At 49.7% G+C, this 20,137-nt stretch overlaps 1 protein-coding gene across 3 annotated transcripts in view; it reads right to left on the reverse strand.

The window, feature by feature from the left end:
* The window catches only part of LOC128887477 (protein dead ringer homolog), an 83,484-nt gene that overhangs the window by 51,679 nt on the left and 11,668 nt on the right, over window positions 1-20,137 (reverse strand). The window contains exons 2-3 of one of the 3 annotated variants that reach the window (XM_054143429.1): window positions 1,845-2,048; window positions 1,052-1,390 (exon numbers count right to left, since the gene is read on the reverse strand). In XM_054143429.1, coding sequence (XP_053999404.1) covers window positions 1,052-1,390; window positions 1,845-2,048 — 543 coding nt within the window. Of the gene's footprint in view, window positions 1-1,042; window positions 1,391-1,844; window positions 2,049-20,137 lie in introns of all 3 variants that reach the window. The other 2 variants (XM_054143428.1, XM_054143430.1) reach the window with 2 other exon arrangements.

Raw genomic sequence — 20,137 nt, forward strand, 5'->3', positions numbered from 1 at the left:
CCTGTGTTGTTATTCTTCCTCGCGATCGAAAGATAAACGGTTAGAAAGATAGAAAGAGCCTTCGCCCAGGCATCATTCAGCGAAGGTTTGTCGCGAGTGGTGGAGGAGTATCGGCGGACCGTGCGCGCGCGAATAACAATCTAAATGGTAATCCAATACCACACCCTCTTTGCAAAAACTGAAAACCACCGGCTGGTAGCTTGGACTCGGCTGACCGGGTCGACAGGTCTCGCAAAAATCTCCGCGCAAGTTGAGGGCACGACCAGATGAGACAAAAAGCATTAACAAGGCTGCGATGCGCGTCCGGCTAATTCCATAACTCCGTTCAGCCCCTCTCTACCTCGTCCATGCATCGCCATGCTTTCTATTCGTGTAACGCTTGCTATACCATCTTTTTCTCCGTTCGTTTCATCCTTTCACCCTTTCCACTACTTTTCTCTATCCTTCGCGTTTCGCCCCCGGACTCCTATTCTTCCACCCTCTCTCGATCCCCTTCGTGTCAGCGAACGTTTCGTTCTTCTTGCTCGTGAAGGAACGCCGTCGACGAACCCGGTGTTCGGGGACGGCCGGTCGGGTAATTATCTCCCGGCCGTGTAAAAATAATAATTAACTCCCATCGTTGCATTAATTAAAGCCCCCACTACGCAGGAAAGCTTTCCCGCTACCTCTTCCTCCGGCACGAGAACGTTCGCCGCCCGTAATTACGCGTCCCTTATGGCACTAACCACTGTCCCACAAAGGGCGACCGCTTTACACGCCCACGTCACTCGTGCGCACTCCTCGTCTCTACGTGTCTCGCGGGAGACCGACGTTTTAGGCTTCGCGCATTTCGTTCCACGCGAAATCGGCCACTCCTTGGTGCAACCTTTCAGATTCTTTATCTTTCTTTCGACAAATTGTACTCGGATCGATTCGATAAATCGTTATCGTTCGTTTAAACAAATAAACGACTACGAGCAGCGGCAGTCACCGACTGCATTCGCGAGTAACCTGGTAAAAGAGAGCAACGGACATAGATTTATACGGAGAGCTAGGTACTTGCCTGACGCACCTGTTTGAACTGCTCTTCGAAGCTCCAGCTGGTCTGCTGCTGGTGATTCGTTCCTGTCGAGTTGTTCTGCGAATGATTGCTACCCTCCCGAGGTTCGCCGCCGTTTCGCGCGCTGCCTTGCGACGATTCGCTGGAATGCGAGCTAGCCGACGATGTCATCTGATTTCCTATACCACCGCCGATGCCTGACTGAGAATGACTGTTCTGCGTGTGATGCTGTGGCGTTAGAAACGCAGCTGGCGGTGGAAACGAGAACGGCAGGTTAAATCCACTGCCTCCCATTGCCGCTTGTAGCGCTTCCAGGCCGCTCTTGTTGTTCAACGTGTCTACGTCGCTTTGCTGCGAAAAATGTTCGCGTTGGAAAATACAAATTTTAGGTACCGAACACCGTCTCTGTACAGGTGAAAAATTTCGTTGTTTTCCTCGAGCAAAATGAATACAAAAAGAATGATATAAAAAGAATTTAAGAATTCAGCGAAACAACTATAGTAGCGCGGGGTTGCGACAGTCTCTCACGATTTTCAAGACTTTACGTCACCCGGTGTACATTTTTCCTTCGTTTTCAGGCCAACGAACGTTTAATTTTCTCTTGACCAAGTTTTAGCACGAATTACCGAAGATAATAGCTCGACGCCGCGGCGCCTTTCAACCATCGATTATCCTGTTTCTCTATCTACTCGCGTTTAAACTTTTTCCTCGAAAAACGATTCGCGACGTTCGTCGAGTGCCGCCGAAAATTAAACGAACCGTAAAAAAGAAAAAAAAAAACAATGAAATCTCTTCTCTCACTGACCTCCATTTTAAGCTTCGCCAGAAAGTGCGGATGGTGCGTGCTCATCAGACTGTTCAAGTGCGTTAATGGAGTAGGTGTACCAGCCGGCACGGATGCATTGTCCGACGAAGAGTGTGTGTTGCCCTGAAGTGGCTGCTGAGGTAATTCCTCTCCACTCTCTTCATCCTGCAGGTCTGGATCCGACAAATCCTCCTCCTGATGCGACTGAAAATAGATCGACCATTCTGGTTAGTTTGGTTGTCGCAACATAATACACTCGCGGAAAGGTAATAACCCTGCCTCGAATAAATTTCAACATTATTCCGTATTCGTTCGGGTTGAAAGAAACCCTGGGAACATTGTTACGCGATATCAACGGTTCAGGTGCAATCGTGTGGGTAATGAGGGCAGATATCGAAGCATTAAACATTAATTAGGAAAATGGCGAATGAGGCGTGTTATATACGGTAAGATAGCCGCTATCGTGCAGCATTATTATGCTACGGGTGTCATAAGTGTTTTACGGCTATGCCCGTGTTGCACCGGTGCCGAGATAAAACTACACAATGTGACAGTACTGTGAACGGAAGTGGACGTCGTAAACGGCACGGAAAAAACGGATGTTCCGTCGTCTCCGTCGGTAATCCATTCCGTTTCGTAATTGCCTCATACTTTATCGCAATGCCCAGACGAATATGGATGGATAATAATTTTTCTAACCGATACCCCGTTTCTTTCTCGTCCATCGACTAATTCGTTTCCCAGCAGCGAGAACTGTTGCTTTGGTTTTCAAAATTGCCGTTATCGCGAAACAGACAATTCCTTTCTCACGATCGTATCGCGAAACGTAATTATTTATGACCGTTTTCTGCGGACAGAGCGAACGCGGCCGCGCAAGACCGCGAACCGTACCCGATAACCGTACGCGGTCTTGACATATCTGTTACCACTTTCCAGACATCTCGTCTCGCATCAGAGACAACGATTGAGACCGTTGCAAATGCTTCCCAGAAACTTGAAAGTTATCCGACGAACTTCACCCCTAAACGTTCCCGCCCGTCCGACTACTTTTCCAGGTGACCGAGGAAACAGAATTCGAGGGGCGTTCACCGGACTCGCCAAGGTGTGCCCTCTTTATCTACGACGCCAACATGCAAATAGATTCATCGAATTCTTGGGTGTATTCAAATGTCGCGGCGAGCATCTACCTGAAAAGGGCGGACTTGGATAAATATATACCTATCGGATGCAGGTGCCGCGCGGAGGGTTTAAACGATGGTTTCGATCGAAAATGGAATTGTGATCAACGAGGGAGGGAAAAAGAAACGAGGTACAAGAACGGTCCCTCTGTCGGCATTTCGAGCACGTGTGATAATATTGACCATTCGCGATGGTCAACGACGGGCAATCGGTCACGATAGATGGAATCCTAATCAAACACGGAACAAGTTAGTTTCTAGGATTCCGATCCATCGACCATTCGGTCATTAAAGGAATAAAGAGTTTGTTTTACACGGCGTGATAAGTATTTGACCGCGATTTCTCGATGCCGCGCATCGTCAACCTTGGGATCTAGCCAGGTTTCGAACTTATGAATGCTCGCGGTTTAACGGCACGGGGGATATTAATTACATATTCAGCAGATCCTGAAGCAAAACTGTCGCGACCCACATGCGGGTCAGCGGACGACGTACGCGTTGCCGTTTGCTGTCTTTGTATATATAGATAGTCAACGTCAAGAGTTTCTTTCTGATAAGACATCGTGAAAGTTTCTCGGAAAGGGGTCCAACGTAACCGGCCATTTCGCCAAAGATACGCCCGTAGAAAGTTTGACTCGAGAGTAAGAGACAAGCATGAAAATGAATTACGACAGTTAACGCTCTCGCATCGGTATTCCCGACACGCGCGAGCACGCGGGACTACAAATCATATGATTGAAGAGGTCCCAGGGTGCTCGAGGATGGTGCCGTCATTACGATAATCATGGCAGGGGCGATCGAGGTGCTATTGTTCTAACACGGCCCGACTGTGCGCGCGTAGGTGTTTCAATCCCTGGCTGAGGACCATGAAGGGAACCATGAAGGGAACACAGTCGCATCCGAACGGGATGCATTTCGTACAACGTAACCCACATTTATCGCCTTTTTTTTTTTTTTATTTTCTCGACCGTCGAATACAATGCGTGTATGCGTGTCTACGTTGGCCTCTGTTTTGCTACATATCTCAGGAGTGGCTAATCAGAAGATTTGGCACGATTGTGTCTCAATCATCGTTTTCGACCAACAGTCGCTATATTTTGCGAAGACTAACTTTTTCTTTTTTTAACAGAAAGGGAAGTCTGCTCGCGACACATTTCGCTACGCGTTTCGCTGAAAGACTTTCTTTAAGAGGAACAAACAGTCGATTCGACGATTTATCCTCTCCACCTTTGTCTCTCTTCCTCGTTCGCGATGCGCGTTCGAGATGAACGGAATAAATCAATAGAGAGCGCGCCGAGAGACCAAACGGTCCTCGCTTAAGCTGTACCACCCAAAGCTTCAGGTAAAACTGTTACCCTGGGCAAACAAGTGGGCGCGGCCAGTTCCTCGGGAAGAAGAATCACTCCCACGTTTCTGTCACCGGGAATACCTGTAGGTGATTGTGTCCCTGCATAATTCGTAGGTTCGCCTACCGAAAACACGTTCCGGACCACTCGTGTACCCTCGTGGGCAGTTAATCGAATCACGAGAGCCTCGTTCACGCATTCAACGCCGCATCGACCGATCGTTTGCTTTATTGGCCGCAAATGTAAACACCTGTACTTCGCGATGCGTCCAAAAGAACGTTCGTCGACGTTCGGACGACTAAATATCAACGATTCTTTTTATTTTTTAAAATAGCCGCAACGTTGACAGATCTGTGTCTAAATGGTACACCCTGTACAGACCGAGACGTCCCCGTGAAGTTGTCCCTCGGTCTCATGAAGACGTTTTAACGAGATTTAATATATCCTAGGCACGACAATAGCTAAATTTACCGGAGGCCAGACCGCGGCGCGTTATCCCTTTCGAGCCACGGCAGATAACCGTGAGCTCGTCGTGATTTATCGCCGCGCCGCCGCTGTACGATTGTTTTGTTGTTTATACCTTATAGTTTGCACGGTTCGCGGGTGTAACCGTGTCTCCGTTAACAAAGCCTCTCGCGACCGTGTCCTCGTGCGTACGCGTGTCCACTCGCACCCCAACCAGTAAATCATCGCCTAAACGCTCGAGGCGTTGCAGACGGTACGCGTCGCTAAATTTTCTAATTATTATCACGGCTCATCGAGAACCGTCGAATCGTCGCCAAGCTTGTCTATTTGGTAGAAATTTGTAGCTTCATCTATTTACTTAACACTATGCCGCGTATCGAATCGAGATTTTTTCGTTTGGCACCGGTAGAATCGACTGATTGTTTTCGCGTGGCGTCACAGTGGTGCCACCGGACGGCATAGTGTTTTTACGTAATAAATTTGCGAACAAAAATAAATGAGCAAATGGAAAAGATCAGTTTTAAACACGCGCCATTTTAAAGTCTCGTCTGCGAAGGGTCGAAGGTTTTAATTTTCTCGTCGGACGCGGTGAATTAATTCTCGAGACATCTGTCGACTTATTGCGGTTTCGCGAGGTGACAGAAAATGGCGACGCGAAGGAACACGGGAAACGGTTTAAGATGAAGAAGGACGGAATCACGCGGTTCGGCGAGCAAACGAAGATGAAAGAACAACCGCGGAGGCGTGTCGCTTCGCTGTGCAGCAACGCGACGAGATTAAACGGAGGTTAAAGGCTCGAGAAGCTAAAGGCTATAGTCTCGCCTCGAGGCTCGTGGGTGTCTTCGTGACGAAGTGCCGGGTGCAAGCTGATGCACGGAGGGGGGTCGAAAAATGAAGAAACAGTACGATTCCAGGCGTATTACACGGACGATTAATTTGCGAGCCGCTGCGAGATATATCGCCCAGCTAGAACATCGCGTCGTGTGATTCCTCGATTATTCAAACCGGCCACCTCGATGATTTCCATTGCGCGTCTCGCGATGTGAATTATCGCTCGTTAAACGACCGATAACGCACGCGCTTTTCAAATTGAAACACTGTTGCGTAAATTTGTTTTCTGTATCGACCGTTTGCCGAACCACGTCGCACCCGCGCTCCAGAAGCGACACAGCTAAAAATCCCCAAGTCCTCGAGCGAGTCGTGCAGTTTCGGAATTTAACGTTTAAAATATTTTTCGCTCTACAAGCGACAGAATTACAGAAACAAACTGTAAACGCAACTGTGTATACGATGATTAATCGCGGACAAGGAAAAAATGTAAATACTGCCGGTATCGCGAAAAACAAGGTTGAATACACGAATGTAGGCCTTGACACGTCCTGCTGACATTATTTTTATGCTATTTAATAACGCGCAACGACGAAGTTTGCGCGAATATCGAAAACATACGGGACGAGGTTTTCGTCTACGCGTCGCGGTCGTATCGAAAGGGGAGCAAAGGGAGAGCAGCGATTTAATGAATGGCCCGGCGTTCATCGACGCGCAATAAAAATGAAAGTTTAAGTATCTACACGAGTTCCGTTGGGATCCCCTGCGGTGCTCCCACGTAGAGATCACGGCTTCATCACCAGATATCTTTCTCCCTTGTGTACGTACACGCAACGAGTACCCGTGTACTCGTGCGGTCGTGAAATAAATTCATAAGTGGTCGATGATAAACAGCTACGAATCGAAGTCGTTTTGGCAGATCGATCGATTTAGATTGAGAGATTACCCCTGGCGGTCACCGTCGTGCCAGAGACGAGTGAGTCCGTGGGGGGAGGGGTTGATTTATCGACACGGCCAGGGCTTTTGTCAGGTATATAAATTCATTGACCATCGGAATCGTCATCGCTGTAATCGCCTTTATTTATCAATATCGCCGGGAAGGCGCATCGATCAAACCTGTCTATTTAGGTGAAGCTTCCTACGGGACACTTGGTCGAGGAACATCGTCGCGATACCTGAACGGCAGAACCGATCAAAACGCAACCCCCTCGATCCGTTCGTGCGCATTTCCGACCAGGCATTCGCGTGACTCGGTTTACGAACGATCACGATTCTCTCGATCTCAGCCGGCCTCCGAGTAACCGAAGGATCTTAGGATCGATCGTAAACCGCGCGCGCGCCGGCTACGGTCTACGGTCCCCGCCTTCTGCGAGGCAGCAGTCCGTTCCACGTGTTTGCCAGATTCGAGATCTCGAACCTCTCACGGCAGGCACGAGAATTATTTTTATCAATCTGCTCTTATGCAACGTCCCTCGCCCTTGGCAGGGGGCACATCCAAAAGAAACCAAGTTTTCGAGCCTACGAAGACGGTGGAAGACATTCGATAGCTAGCTGTACGATACCAAAAATAAGTGTCCAACATTCGCTGTGTAAAACAGACGCCAACTGGCATTTTGAATGATCGTGCGACACCACTTGATCTAACAATAACAAGTGATGAACCGAAACGAAAAACTGTCACGGTGGAAGCGTTCGTTATCATCTTCTTGCGTTTACCGAGCTTTCGAGGCCGCGTGAAAAGCCGTCTACCGATCGGTGGCACGTCAGGGGGAGAGCTTATACGGTATCCCAGGCTCCGAGGGCGGTCCGCAAGATCAAGTTCGGGGAAAAGGGTCCCCATCGCGAGAGCCATATTTATAACCGTGGCGCATTTCGTGTAAAGTAAATCGGAGACGCGGTGGAAAGACGGACGGACGATGGCTGCTCCGCCAGATTTAATTAATGACCCGCCGAGTTTGATCTGCCGCTACAAAGACCGAAGGCAAGAGCCCGATATCTTTTTCTCCTTGTCCCTCTTGTTCTGCCCTCCACCCGCCTGCTAAGCTCAGCCTCCGAGTCCGTCGCGAGAGCGAGCAGGAGAGCAGAGAGCAACGTTTATTTCGGTCTTGGAGCAAGCGTACGCGAGAAAGGGCGACCTCGGCTCCTTCCATCTCTCTTATTGTTGTTCGAAAGCGCCACGGCCGCGTCTCGATGGTCCTGCCTTTCGACCCTTTTACCGTTTTATTACGCTGGCTCCCCGCACGCGAAACGCCGCCCGACAAATTGCGCGACCAACTTCTAAGCTGAAACTCGACTCTCGTTCCGACCAAGCTTCACCCCACCGAGAATATCGGCAACAATGTGAAACAATTCCCCGTCGTTGGCAACTTCTCTCAACAGTCCCGGCCGTCGAAGTGTTAAGATCGGTGAAATAAGTTTACCCCAAGCAGTAAACACGGTAAACACGAAGACGGCAACGGCCGCCTAGACGAAAGGCCTCTGGTACCATGTATGTAGTTATTTCGAACTTGACCCACATTACCATTCCCGCCTTCCTCGAGAACCGCGCTTTGACGGATAGAGACTCAGTCAACCCGACGGACCTGTTCGTTTTTTATTTTCCTCACCAGCGAAGGTGTCGAAAGAAGCAGATTGATCGAGCATGGTCGAGCGCGCGAGACGCGTCTTCATTTCGCGCGGAATTTCTACGCGGAACCGACTCACGATACGTGCAAGATTTCGTGTAGGTATCCCGGTAGATTGATCCCATTTATTCGCAGCTTCTAACAAGAGATACCTTGTTGTCGTCGAAGGTGCAACGAGTGCGCGCACCGTACACTCATCCACGATTGACGAGCCACGATGGAAGGCATTTCACGAGGTTGGACCGCGCGAAGGTGGAACGAGCGAAGCAATAATTGTCATCTAAATCCAAGAAGCACGTTCGTGCGAATTCCGCGGAGGAAGAGCGCGAGGAGGACGCGAGTTTCGAGGGGGGAGGGTGTGACGTGTTGGCCGCCGAGGGGGAGGGTGGGTATAGAGCAATATTAATAGCGTGGGTGGTGGCGGAGCGTCGTGAGGAGATATTGTTAGAACTTTGGGGCTGCGTTACGCGGTCCAGAGGGGACCTCCTTGCTAATGGGGTTTTAATGACGGCCAGCTGTCCGTCCGTCACACACTTTTAGACAACTATTCGGTATTTCTGTATCGCCATCTCTCGATCCGATTTCTCGACCGGCTACTCGACAGATCGGCGGCCCTCTCGCGCCACCGTCGATCCAACGGAAGCTTCTCGAGAAAGGAGTGTCGGGCACGACAAACGTCGTTTCGTTTTCGACTCGATCCGCGACAATGACGAATTCGTACTCTCGATTAATTTATCGGGTATTGTCGCGGCACGATATTCTACTCTCCGTTACGCGAGGTTTTATTTATAACGCGGCCCGCGCATACATCCAGCAGGGTTTCCTCCTAAAACAGAAAGGTTTTTTCGAGCTCGAGATTTATAAATAACAAGTTAACGAATGAATAACTAATATTCAATAATTGAGAGTAAAATGCACCGACTACCGTTTCCAGTGATTCGTCGATCGAGCTTGGACAAAGTCGCTCGCGTAGACCTTGACATTTTTCAAGAATCCTCGAGACCCTTGGCTACCTGAAGGACTAATTACGCTTGGCCCAACGGTTCCAAGTATGCCCAAACGATGACTCACATCCAGTGGATTCCCTTTCCCTTTCACTAGTTTCTTATAACGTCGACGTTTCCCAACGATGTATGTAGCCCGGTTTACCCACAAATCGCGATCGGAGCTTTGTTTGTTTTAGCGATGAACGGCTCCGGGAAGGCCGGAAACGAAGGTCGAGGGGATGGAAAATATAAGATTTCCTAGAGTATGCACGGAATGTCCATTAGAGCGAAATGGTCGGACCACCCTTGTCTTATCTCGTCCAGGCCGTTCGCATATATCACGAATCGCCGATTAAGATGGCGACGGGAAAAGCACTCGGTCGAGGCAACGTGATTTCTGTTTTATCTCGGAATGCGTTCACGTTGCAGGAAAAAATATTGAAATATAGAAATTACAGAGCTAAGGAACGATTCGTTAGCGCGTAGAACGAACGTCTTGTAGAAACCATCCTACGGTTCGAATAAACGGGAAATCCCGAAAATCTATTGTCAACGAACCGGGAGCCCACCATCTGTCGACCACATGATCGGCTCGCTCGCTCTTCGTGTCCCTCTCCCAGTCTCCTCTGTCCTAATCCCCGATTTTCCTTCCGCGAAAGCGTCTGTCTTAGACCATAACCTAGAATAAGACCGAGATGCTTGCGGGCTCTCCCTAGTCGGCCCTCGTAAGAATGGAACGAATCGCTGGAAAGCCGTTCGAGGAATTTAACCAGCTTACCGCAGCTACGTAAGTAGTTGCCGTTGGATTTGACCATTGTTTTTCGACGATTCGTCGAATCGCGCGCAATCTTTTGTTTCGTGGATCGACAAATATTCGATACTCGGGTACCGATTGTTCTTCGGCCGAAGACAGCGTGTAAATACACGTGTAACGCTCCACCCTGCGACAAGAAATAAAGACTCGCTTAACAATGATACGCCGCGGTGGCCAACCCGAACGCGTAATCTTCGCATTTATCATCGGTACGAAAATAAAGTAAAAATGCTGTCGAGCGAAAAGTAAGATCGATTGCCGCGTCGACCCCGAGACGACGACGACGACGACGACGACCAGGACGTCGCGCGTTCTGAAATAATGCCAACGACATTGGATATCAGAGGAATTTTTAACGAACACCCACGAGGCCTATGCCCCACGCTCTTCCCATCTCCTCGAAGGGTACGACGAAATCGAGGCTGTTGGTTCGTTAAAGTACGACCGTCTTTCGACGTTTCTACTCCAAATTTCTTGGACTCGGAATAGGTATGAAATTGATTTCTCTTTCGAGAATAGAAACTGAAAACGCGCGGAAGAGGGACCCTGGCTGTCCAGTCTTAAGTGTTCCCGGTGTAATTTTTCCTACTTATCGGCGGCACATTCTCAGATAAGAGAAACACCGTCGACAAGCAACATTTTCCACTCGACTCACCGGAAAACATCCTGGAAGGAGCCAACAGAGACTACCACCTCAGCGATGTTTATATTTCTTATTTTACGACAGATAGAAATTGGAATAACGAATCTTCTACTTCAATCGAAAAAAAAAAAGACAGAGAATGATAAGCTTTGTAAAGAGACAAATAAAAAAACATTGGGCACGTTGCGATTAATATATTTTCCTAACGCTCCTTGCGACGAATTTTCCAACGAGAACTGGAGCGCGAGAGGACACCAGATGCTCGTGGAAGGAAATAGCCTTGACTTTGGAACGTGGCAGCGTTAGAAGAGAAACGCGTGCCCGCTGCATGTGTTTCGAACGTTCTGAAATCGTTATGCGATTTCCGCGCTGCAGGGATAGAACAACATTCTCGCGTAGATACTTGCTACACGTTAGTTCTATTCGTCATCTACTATTATTCTAGCACTAGTGGCGATTTAGTGGCAAGAAGGGCGCAGAAACTTGTTACGACTACGTTATCTCGATCGACTACGATCGACTATCGATACGTTTCCGAAGCAACGATCAGTTTTCCTCTTCTCGACTTTCTTCGATCGGCTGAATTGAAAGAAGACAGCCTACTTTGAATTCCCCATCTTAGATTTCACGGAATACAATCGCGCCTGAATAAGATGGACAGTTTGAGGCTGGATTCCTGGCTGCGCGCAATTTACGACGCGACAGAACATCGCCGTATCTCTCGCGGTCGATCACGGAAGTTGCACAACCCCTCGGACAGCAGTAAATACAATTTAACGAGTTTGGCGCTTCCGCCGTGCAACGGGGCCATCGTTGCAACGTTTCTAATAATTTCACGTCGATCTCACTTCGCGATTCCATCACACCCGAACGATCATTAATAATTATTCGCGGTCATTCGGAGCCACGTTGTTTTCTAGTGCTATCGAAACGAACCCTTTCCACCTTGGGTACTCGTAATTCTGTGGCAAGGACCTAAAACCAAGGTAAAAACGTAGAAATAATTCTCGAGCTTGAACACGGATCGAACGACTAAACACTCGCGCGATGAATCGAAAATCGAGGAGGGCAGGGTGCGAAATAGTTAGCGTGATGCAAGGTCACCGCGAGGGAACAAGGGGAGAGGACCAAGAGGAAAACTAAAAGGCGACTCAACGAAGACGACGATAGCCGATCGCGTGTCCGGGACGAAAGAACGGGAGCCGACAGTGGCTCTTTTGGCTCCTTGAATGAATAATCGGTCAGTGGTTACCCGCTCGGATACACACGGAAATCCAATCGGGGCTGAAATTACGCCTTCGCGTAACCGTTTATTTAACGTTAATTTAATGATACACGAGCGCCCCGACAAAACGACTATTTCGCGCGGGACTGGCCCCCGTTCGCGGAAGGATCTCTTTGATACCGTGGAATTTTCGGTAGAAACGCCTCGAGCCAGGCCTAGACGTGACCGTCTCGGAGATGGTACACGAAAGGATTCGACCGCGAACAATTGAACGTACAAATTCACGGTGGTTCGATAACGTTCGACTCCTTCGATCGCCATCGTCGCTGGGAACAGATCTCGCGGTGGATCGCGTGAAAAACGAAACGATCGCGCAACTTGGCAAACGATTCTAAGGTGTGATCGTTTGTAGTTCGTTCGGTGCGGCTTTCATCGCGATTTTCGAGAGACAAATGCACCGTTTGAGACGTGGCTCGATAAAAGGACGACCGTTTCGAGAGATCGCATCAGGCGTGACGGCCGCAGGCACCACGAACGAGACAGTCGAACGAGAAGGGAGAAAAAAGAAGCAGCGCGGAGGGCCCCTGCACAACCTGGACAGCGAACCCATCGCGTTCGAGGCTTTTCGACTAACGCAATAAAGCTGCGCGCGATAATATTGCGAATAATAAATATCGGGATGTAAATCCGTTGGCAAAGGTAACGTCGGGCATAAATCAACGGCGGCGGTGAGGCGAGAGGGCGACGCGGGACGGTCGGTCGGTCGCGTCCGTCCATCCGTTTTGTACCCTCGTAGAATCGCGTCGTAAACTCGTCAAACTCGCCTCGCGAAATAGCATTAACTACCGGGATAATACAATCGTCTTTCGCGTATGTGCGGCCGCGAATGGAGCTGGAAAGAGATCGTGCCGATCCGTGGTTCGGCCGGGGGCACGAAAAATGCCCAGCCCGAACCGGAGTTTCTTAAACTACGCGCCTGCGACCCCTCGGGCCCTTAAATTGCGTGGAACGTACGGTGCACGTCGGTATGCGAATGCGAATGCGACAAAGATAATGGATATTCGAGAAAGAATCCTCGATCCGAGAGCATGCACGACACAGCTTTCGCAAGCGAATTTTCCTCTCGACTTTTCACGCCTGAAACCAAGGGATAGCTTCCCACCGTGGATCGACCCACTCCCGAGAAGAATCTTAGATTACAGGTATCGCTTCGACAAAAAAAAATGTTAATTAATCCAATTATCGGGTATGCTGTAACCTAAACACGAGATCAAAGACGATCCTAGTGTAGGTTGCTGTAGGTACATATAGTCTACCACCAACCGTGGTTTCAGCCACTTCTGCAGTCACGCAATGTCTCGATAAAATTCGTGGAATAACTTTATACGGCTCTTTAACCTTGCGCTCGTCTCGTGAGACCGGTTCATCACGGATCGAATATCAACTATGCATCGAAGCAACGAGAGAATTATGATATCCCGCACGCCATTCGTGTACCGAATATCATCTATGTTTATTTCTTTCTACAAAACTCGAGTAAAGTAGACACCGCGACCCTTGGAACGACCGATTTCGATGGCCTCGCGACCCGATGGAAAAAGAAGTTTCGTGGCTCGTTTAGTACGAACGAATCGAATGAAACGGGACACCGTACATAAATCGCGGGTTGTAACGCGTTGAATCAGTGTTATGGGGCTGCTACCGAGGTGGTCCTTCCAGTCCGCCGAGCTTAGTAGCGGCTTCGAGAAGACCGCGTAAAGGCGTGTTTATAATAAAGCATGCCAGCGCGGTGGCTGCGAGTCCGTAAACTATGTTTCGTTCGGAGCCACGCGGAGATACGCGAGAAAGCGAGAGAGAGGTGACATATTGGCCTGTAAAAGCTTCCAGGGTGCTGTTGACATTGCCACGTCAAACACGAACCGCGTACCCGTATTTACGTGGATGGATGTAGAACGTCGAGACAAACTGGCCGCTGCTATTTTAACGATGAAAGTATTCGGGGAGGAGTAATTGAGAGGGGCCCAGCTACACCGGAGATACAAGTGACGTTTTTCCAAACATTATACGACTCGTCGTTCGCGTTTAATTTGAGAAGATCTAATTGGCTGCCGGGAATGACCCAAACAAATATTGAACGGACACCTTTATTAAATGTATCGCCGTTACATAGTTGCGCGAAAGGCAGACATTTCGCCTACGGATGGATTTCAAATTACGATTTCAGAATACTCGATCGGCTGGGACCCGCTAATGAAATTCGCGGAAACGCGTTTTCGCGACTAAACGTTCAGCATGCAGGCGTGGACATATGTACGAAGCTATCGTCTACTAGCCGCGGATTTAATGAAGACAAAACGCTCTCAGTTCGCAGACGCGCGTTAATTGCGAATCGTCGCCAAGAAATGTTCCTTAGACTAAACCTTATTGCTAATCTGGCAGATTGCGCCATCAAATTGAGACAGTGTCTCTCAAACGGAGGTTTCGCGAGCTTTCGAGAGTAGGTATGCTAAATTGTTCACCCGATACGAGGATACGAACGTACATACATAGTTTATAAACCACGTGACGTGTCGCGTAGCAACCCGTTCGATCCGACTCGTGCCAAGTGCAATGCGTGCGCGGTTCCCTTTGAAAGCTGTTCGTCGAGCCGGCGAGACAGATTCGTAGCTAAACAAGCGCGAGCCGCAAGCACACCGCTCCGTTTCCACGCTCCTTTCGATTGTACGCTGCTTCGCCATAAAATCCCTAGGTAGACCGAGTCGAGTACCGCTGCCGGTACAAGCGCGTAAAAGGAGCAATTAGCAGTCGTTGGTAGACCTCGGGTTCACCGCTAGAGAACACAATCCCAAGATAATACCGATCGTGACGAATTCAAGATGAACAGAACAAATTAGCCCATCTCGGTTTGCCCAAGAGTCGAGCCTTCGGATCGACGACCAGCAACTCTCTATTTTGTAGAATCGATACAGGTCGCGAGGAAGGATCGCGACAGCGAATAAAGAGCTCCTGGGACGAGCGGTGACGCGGTGCAGCCAACAAATTCGCGTCCAGGGTGCGAAGGAGGTAAACGAGAAAGAAACGGGATACCGTAAACACGGGGCTTCTCGCCACAGACTTAAGGTCTGCGCGTTGGGGAGGTTGTGGTGTCAGCACGCGACCTCACGGACACGCAGCTCGTGCGTGAGTACGCTTGCATGTGCCATCGTGTGAAGTCGTCTCGCTCGCGCAACGTTGCGCCGAGCTGCACTTTGTTGCGCACGCAGGGAATCATCATCAGCCACTTGGAGATCATCGATGACTCCGAAGGTTCGAACTCGAGAGGAACGCGTGGGGACCCCGTCCCTCGCTCCCCACATCCGCCGGAAATAAACCATTCCAAAGTTGATCCTGTCTCCCGGTGCACCCGCACGTGGTGTTTCGTCTTCTTCGATCAACTCGAGGAAAGATTCTATTTTTGAGAGAAGTCACCCTTCCCTCCCTCCTCGATAGATAGATCTCGCTTGCAACGCTCGTTGTAGCGTTTAATTCCCTCGGTTGGAATATTTTAAGAGCGCCGTTGCGGAGAAATAAAAGATCCCTCGAGGAGAGGCAGAGAGGCTTCGGTCGTAGTAGGTGGAACGCCGGTCTTAATGGTAGAAATTTGTCAGACGGATCGCGGCGGATAAAAGGAGCAAGGCCCTGGAACAGTTTACAAGGATGATATTTTTCCGAGACGTCTCGACGGTGGCAATACATTTCCCCGAGGCGTAATTTACGCTTCGATTTACGAGGTATACGAGTACACGTACACGTGTACACAACGGCGAGACGAGCGTCTAGGTGGCGGTCGATCGTACGCCGTTTGCTTGCGAAGAAAACGCAACACACCCGTCTTCGCCGCTCGCGGTAAGGTAGGTAATATCAAACGAGGCAGACCTTGTACGGATTCTGTTACTAATATGCCCCGGTACCGTAGGAACCCCTGCGCTGCATATTATCCGATACCAATAATGCGACTAATCGAGTTAGCCTTACCCCCCTTAAGCTGATATGCAGCTTTATACGAGCTCAACCCGTAACGATTGCAACGCGATGCGCACGGCTGAACGCGATAGGTCGCAAATTTTCCATCTGTCACCGTGAAAATTTACCTTCGCGTACAAGTTCACCGATACATAACGCCGAACGACCGGCCCGCGGTGGCAGGTACCAGTTGGAAACACTCGCCCGCGAGAACATCGAGCCGGGAAATAATGCCGCCTCCGAGACGGAAAGCTTTCGCGTTTCGACCACCGACCAGCCCCGCCGAGTCTTCTCTCGTTTTACGGTCTAACCGAGATCGCAAAAAAATCACGATCGCGAGGAAAAAGCAGAGAGAGGATGCCGCAGCAGCGGTAGCCCCGCTAGAACGCATGGTAATTCTCATTGAACGCGTAATTACATTAATTGTCGGCTTTCGACCGGACAAATTGCGGCTTTAAACCCGTCGAGTCTCTCTCCCTCGCTCGAACAGGCCGAAAAACTTACACGCTCGAGCGGAAGAGTAGCGACTCCCTCTCTTCTTCGTCCGGTTTCTCTTCTCCGCGTTGTTGGACAGAAGCAGCTGCCCAACGACGGCCACTCGGCGCTTTGTACGTACCGGAGGCATTGCGAACGGTTATCGTTGAGTATCTCGGCCAACGCGTGCCACGATACTCGGTCGATCGTACAACGTATTCTCGGTTCGATCTCTCGAAGACGAGTAACTCGAAAAAAATAGTCGATCGACGGAGAATAGAGGAGCCCGATGCGTAGGACGGTGCCGTGTTCGAGCGTTTATAATTTCCGCCGCAGGGCCAACGTGACTTGCGAGCCGTCGTGTGTGCAAGTGGAATTCGGCTATTAAGCCCAAACCCCGAACAGCCTATAAAATTCGTCTGGTCTCGCGTTGTCTGCGAGCCTGCATTAAACGCTTGCGGTTATAGTCTTATATATGTACTGTGCGCAGGTGTCTCGAAGCGTAAAGCGTACTCTAGACGAAAGGTAACTTTTCGTTAGACGGCGAACAGGCAGTCGAAGCTAATTATATCTTTCCCCTCGAAACATCTCGCCGATCGACAGGATTTACTTTGCAAACGTCTGCGGCGTATCGCGTCAAAATTATAGTCATCGATGTCGAACAAAGTTTCGTTCGTCCGTGTTGCCGCGGTTGTAACGTCCTCCGTCTCGTTTCTTCCGCCGCGGCCATCGCGCCATCTTTCCTTCTTCACTCGTCGAGGCGCGAGCGGGCTCCTCCGATGCTTTACGATCTTTAATTATAACGATTACGTCGGTCCTTTACAGGGGGGGAAGTTTTGTTCCTGTTGGTACGATGTCCTGCTTCTGCGAAGGATGCCAGGAAGAGGAAAGAGGACACGACACTCGAGAATCGACCGCGGAGAATCAGACTGGCGGTGGATTCCTCCAATCCGCGCTCGAATCCTGAATCCTGCGGCCGCAGAACGCGTTCGCTTCGGTCTCTCGGGGCGGTACGATTTGGCAGCCCCCAGCGATATATTCAAAACGATCGTCTTCCTCCCTCCCCCGGTTATTCCCTACCAAACTTTCCTCCTTTCATTCCACGTCGTTCCAAGTCCATCTTGGATATCTCTCGTAGCTCTGCTTTCAGTGGGGCCCCCACCTCGAGAGTCACGGAACCTCGTAACGGCGCCGTAAACGTTGTTAGTAGCGGGAGCAAGACGAAATGCAACGCCGGGATGAACGCATCCCTGGGGCTAAAATACGTTGCGAGATATTACCGAGATTGCACTTCACTTCCGAGAAGAACGATGCCCGTGTGTCAGTCACGAAGATTTAGATTATTTACGGCATGGTCGAATCTTGCTTCCTCGACGATGATGCTCCGCCTATTCTGTTCGATTCGGCGTAGCTCGACCATAAACACGGTAGCAATTTTCTTTCTTTCCATCCCCACCTTTCTATCGAGATATTTTGCTATGATAATTACACGGTTTGGAACAGACAGCTCGCTACACGCCCGAGTGAGTATAATATTTAATGTTTCTAAATACTAGACTTTTAAATGTTTCAATCACTCTACCCAAAGGCGATGCGATGCAAAACGTTCCAACTGTATACTTACGATCGTCCGTCTATCTCTGCTAAACATTTTCATTCCGTTTCTACCGTCACTCTCAAGAATCTCTGATTCAACTTCAATAGCCGCAACGACGATAAACCACCGCTGTAAAAACGTTGGAGGGCGATCCATGAAATCCTCGGACCGATAATATTCGTAATTCAGCCGATGGTAGGCTCGCGTAGTTGGGTTAGACGTCTCAACAACTTCCAGAGTGTAACTCTCTCGCAACTAAATCCCTGGCCAATTACGCGGCGCGCCATTACCGCCGCGAGTAGTTTCCGAGGCCGCGATAGCTAGGAGCAGCAGCCGTAACAACGTTTTTCGAGTTACGAGTACGTTACGGGCTGCATTCCGTAACGCGACGTCCGACCGCGTAAGAAACGGACGACGCGTTCCAAGTATCCGCTGATAATGCCGATACGGTATACGCGAGTTGGCACGCCGCTACAAAGAAGTGTCTTCCGAGTTATGAGTGTCCGTTATATGTGCATTCTGTAGATGGCATTCGCGCTGCACTCGCGCCAGCACAAAAGATGCGAGTGTGCGTGTGTCGGTGGTATGTACCTGCGGTACGGTACATAAGCAACCTGGCGCAGGAGGGAGGAGGCTAAGGGACGAGGGAGAGGATGCGCGGTAAGTACATAGGATGAGACGTTTATATACCCCCGACGATGTCTATAACGCCTCGAGTTACGAGACGCCTTTACGACCGAATGCAACTCGCGCCAGACGTCAAGAGGCGAATCCCTCCGTTCCGAAGTTTGATGGCGCGACACGGGCCCGAAGCATAACCTCCGAAATATCTCCCTCTCTTCTCATTCGTTCTGGAACATCGGCCGCCCTCGCTCCGTTCTTTTCTTTTCGGAGCGCGGGTCCTTCCACTTCGACCTCGGATTGCTTTTTATTAAAATACTTCCACGAAACGTCGACAAATTCTCGGGAATCCGTATCCAAAAGCGATTAAGGGTGCGGCACGGTAACTCGGTTAAAATTTGGAAAATTTCCAGCTTTCCATCGCCGAGCGCTCCGCTCGAAGTGGCCCTAAGTTTCCACGTAGGAGTGCCTCGCGAGTTTCGACGTGGTCGGTGAGCGAAGGTATCCAACAACAGGTGTCTTTAACGAGAAACGTCGACTGGTTCTCCTAGACGCGTGTTGTAGCACTTGAATCTCCGCAAAGGCGCGCGATTTCAAAGAAGAAGATACGGTCGTCGAACATAGCAACGCAGCAGTTACAAAGTCGCTGTCACGTCGCCATTTTTTCTTTGCGGAACGCACCGCGGGGAGAGAATTTCCATTCGGACGTGTCGCTTCCCGGAGTCGTAATTCCCTCACTCCACTTCTTCGAGTAGTCGGTCCGCGCGGCTCTCGGTCATTAAATTAATAATTTGTGGTCGACAACGGCATTGTGAGATCCGATGCAATCGTTATAATATGCAGGATTTTATTATCGGCCCCGATGGCGTATGTTAATTTACTGCTAATTGTATTCCGCGAGCGACAATGATGCCTTCCGCTGGCAGAATGCAATCGCTGCCGCAGAGATGAACAAACGACGACTGCCGACCGACACAATGCGGCCGCGCGTGTACCGTTGCGCGATTGTTGGAATATCGTTGTTGTTCGTTGGAACGACCGTGCTCGCGCGCGTCGGACAAAAATTAAAAAAAAGAAAAAAAATAACCGGCTGTGTGATTTTCACTCGAGAGCGTGAAAAATTACACGGCGATATTTCCGTGACACTGTTAATCGTCGGTGCAACGCTCAAGGATCTTCCATAAATACGATAGAAAATAACGATTTAATAGACGGGTATCCTATGTATTAACGCTCGGATTTACAAAAACGAACATCGGAACGCTGTTTTCCGAAAGCTTATGGAAGGAAGGTTCTGGAAGCATACGGTCGGCACGTGCGGCCTACCCTCTAAAGTCCCTCTATCCCTAGATGCAATTCGACCTCCAGTAATTCTGGTTTCTATTCTTCGAGTATCTTGCTCAAATATACACAAAACTTAATCACGCTCTTCCATCTCTACCAATGCGACGAACCGTTGTTATAAAAGATATCAACCTCCTACTCTCCGT

This window comes from Hylaeus anthracinus, unplaced genomic scaffold (assembly GCF_026225885.1).
Source record: "Hylaeus anthracinus isolate JK02 unplaced genomic scaffold, UHH_iyHylAnth1.0_haploid 11989, whole genome shotgun sequence".
Classification (NCBI taxonomy): Eukaryota; Metazoa; Arthropoda; class Insecta; order Hymenoptera; family Colletidae; genus Hylaeus; species Hylaeus anthracinus.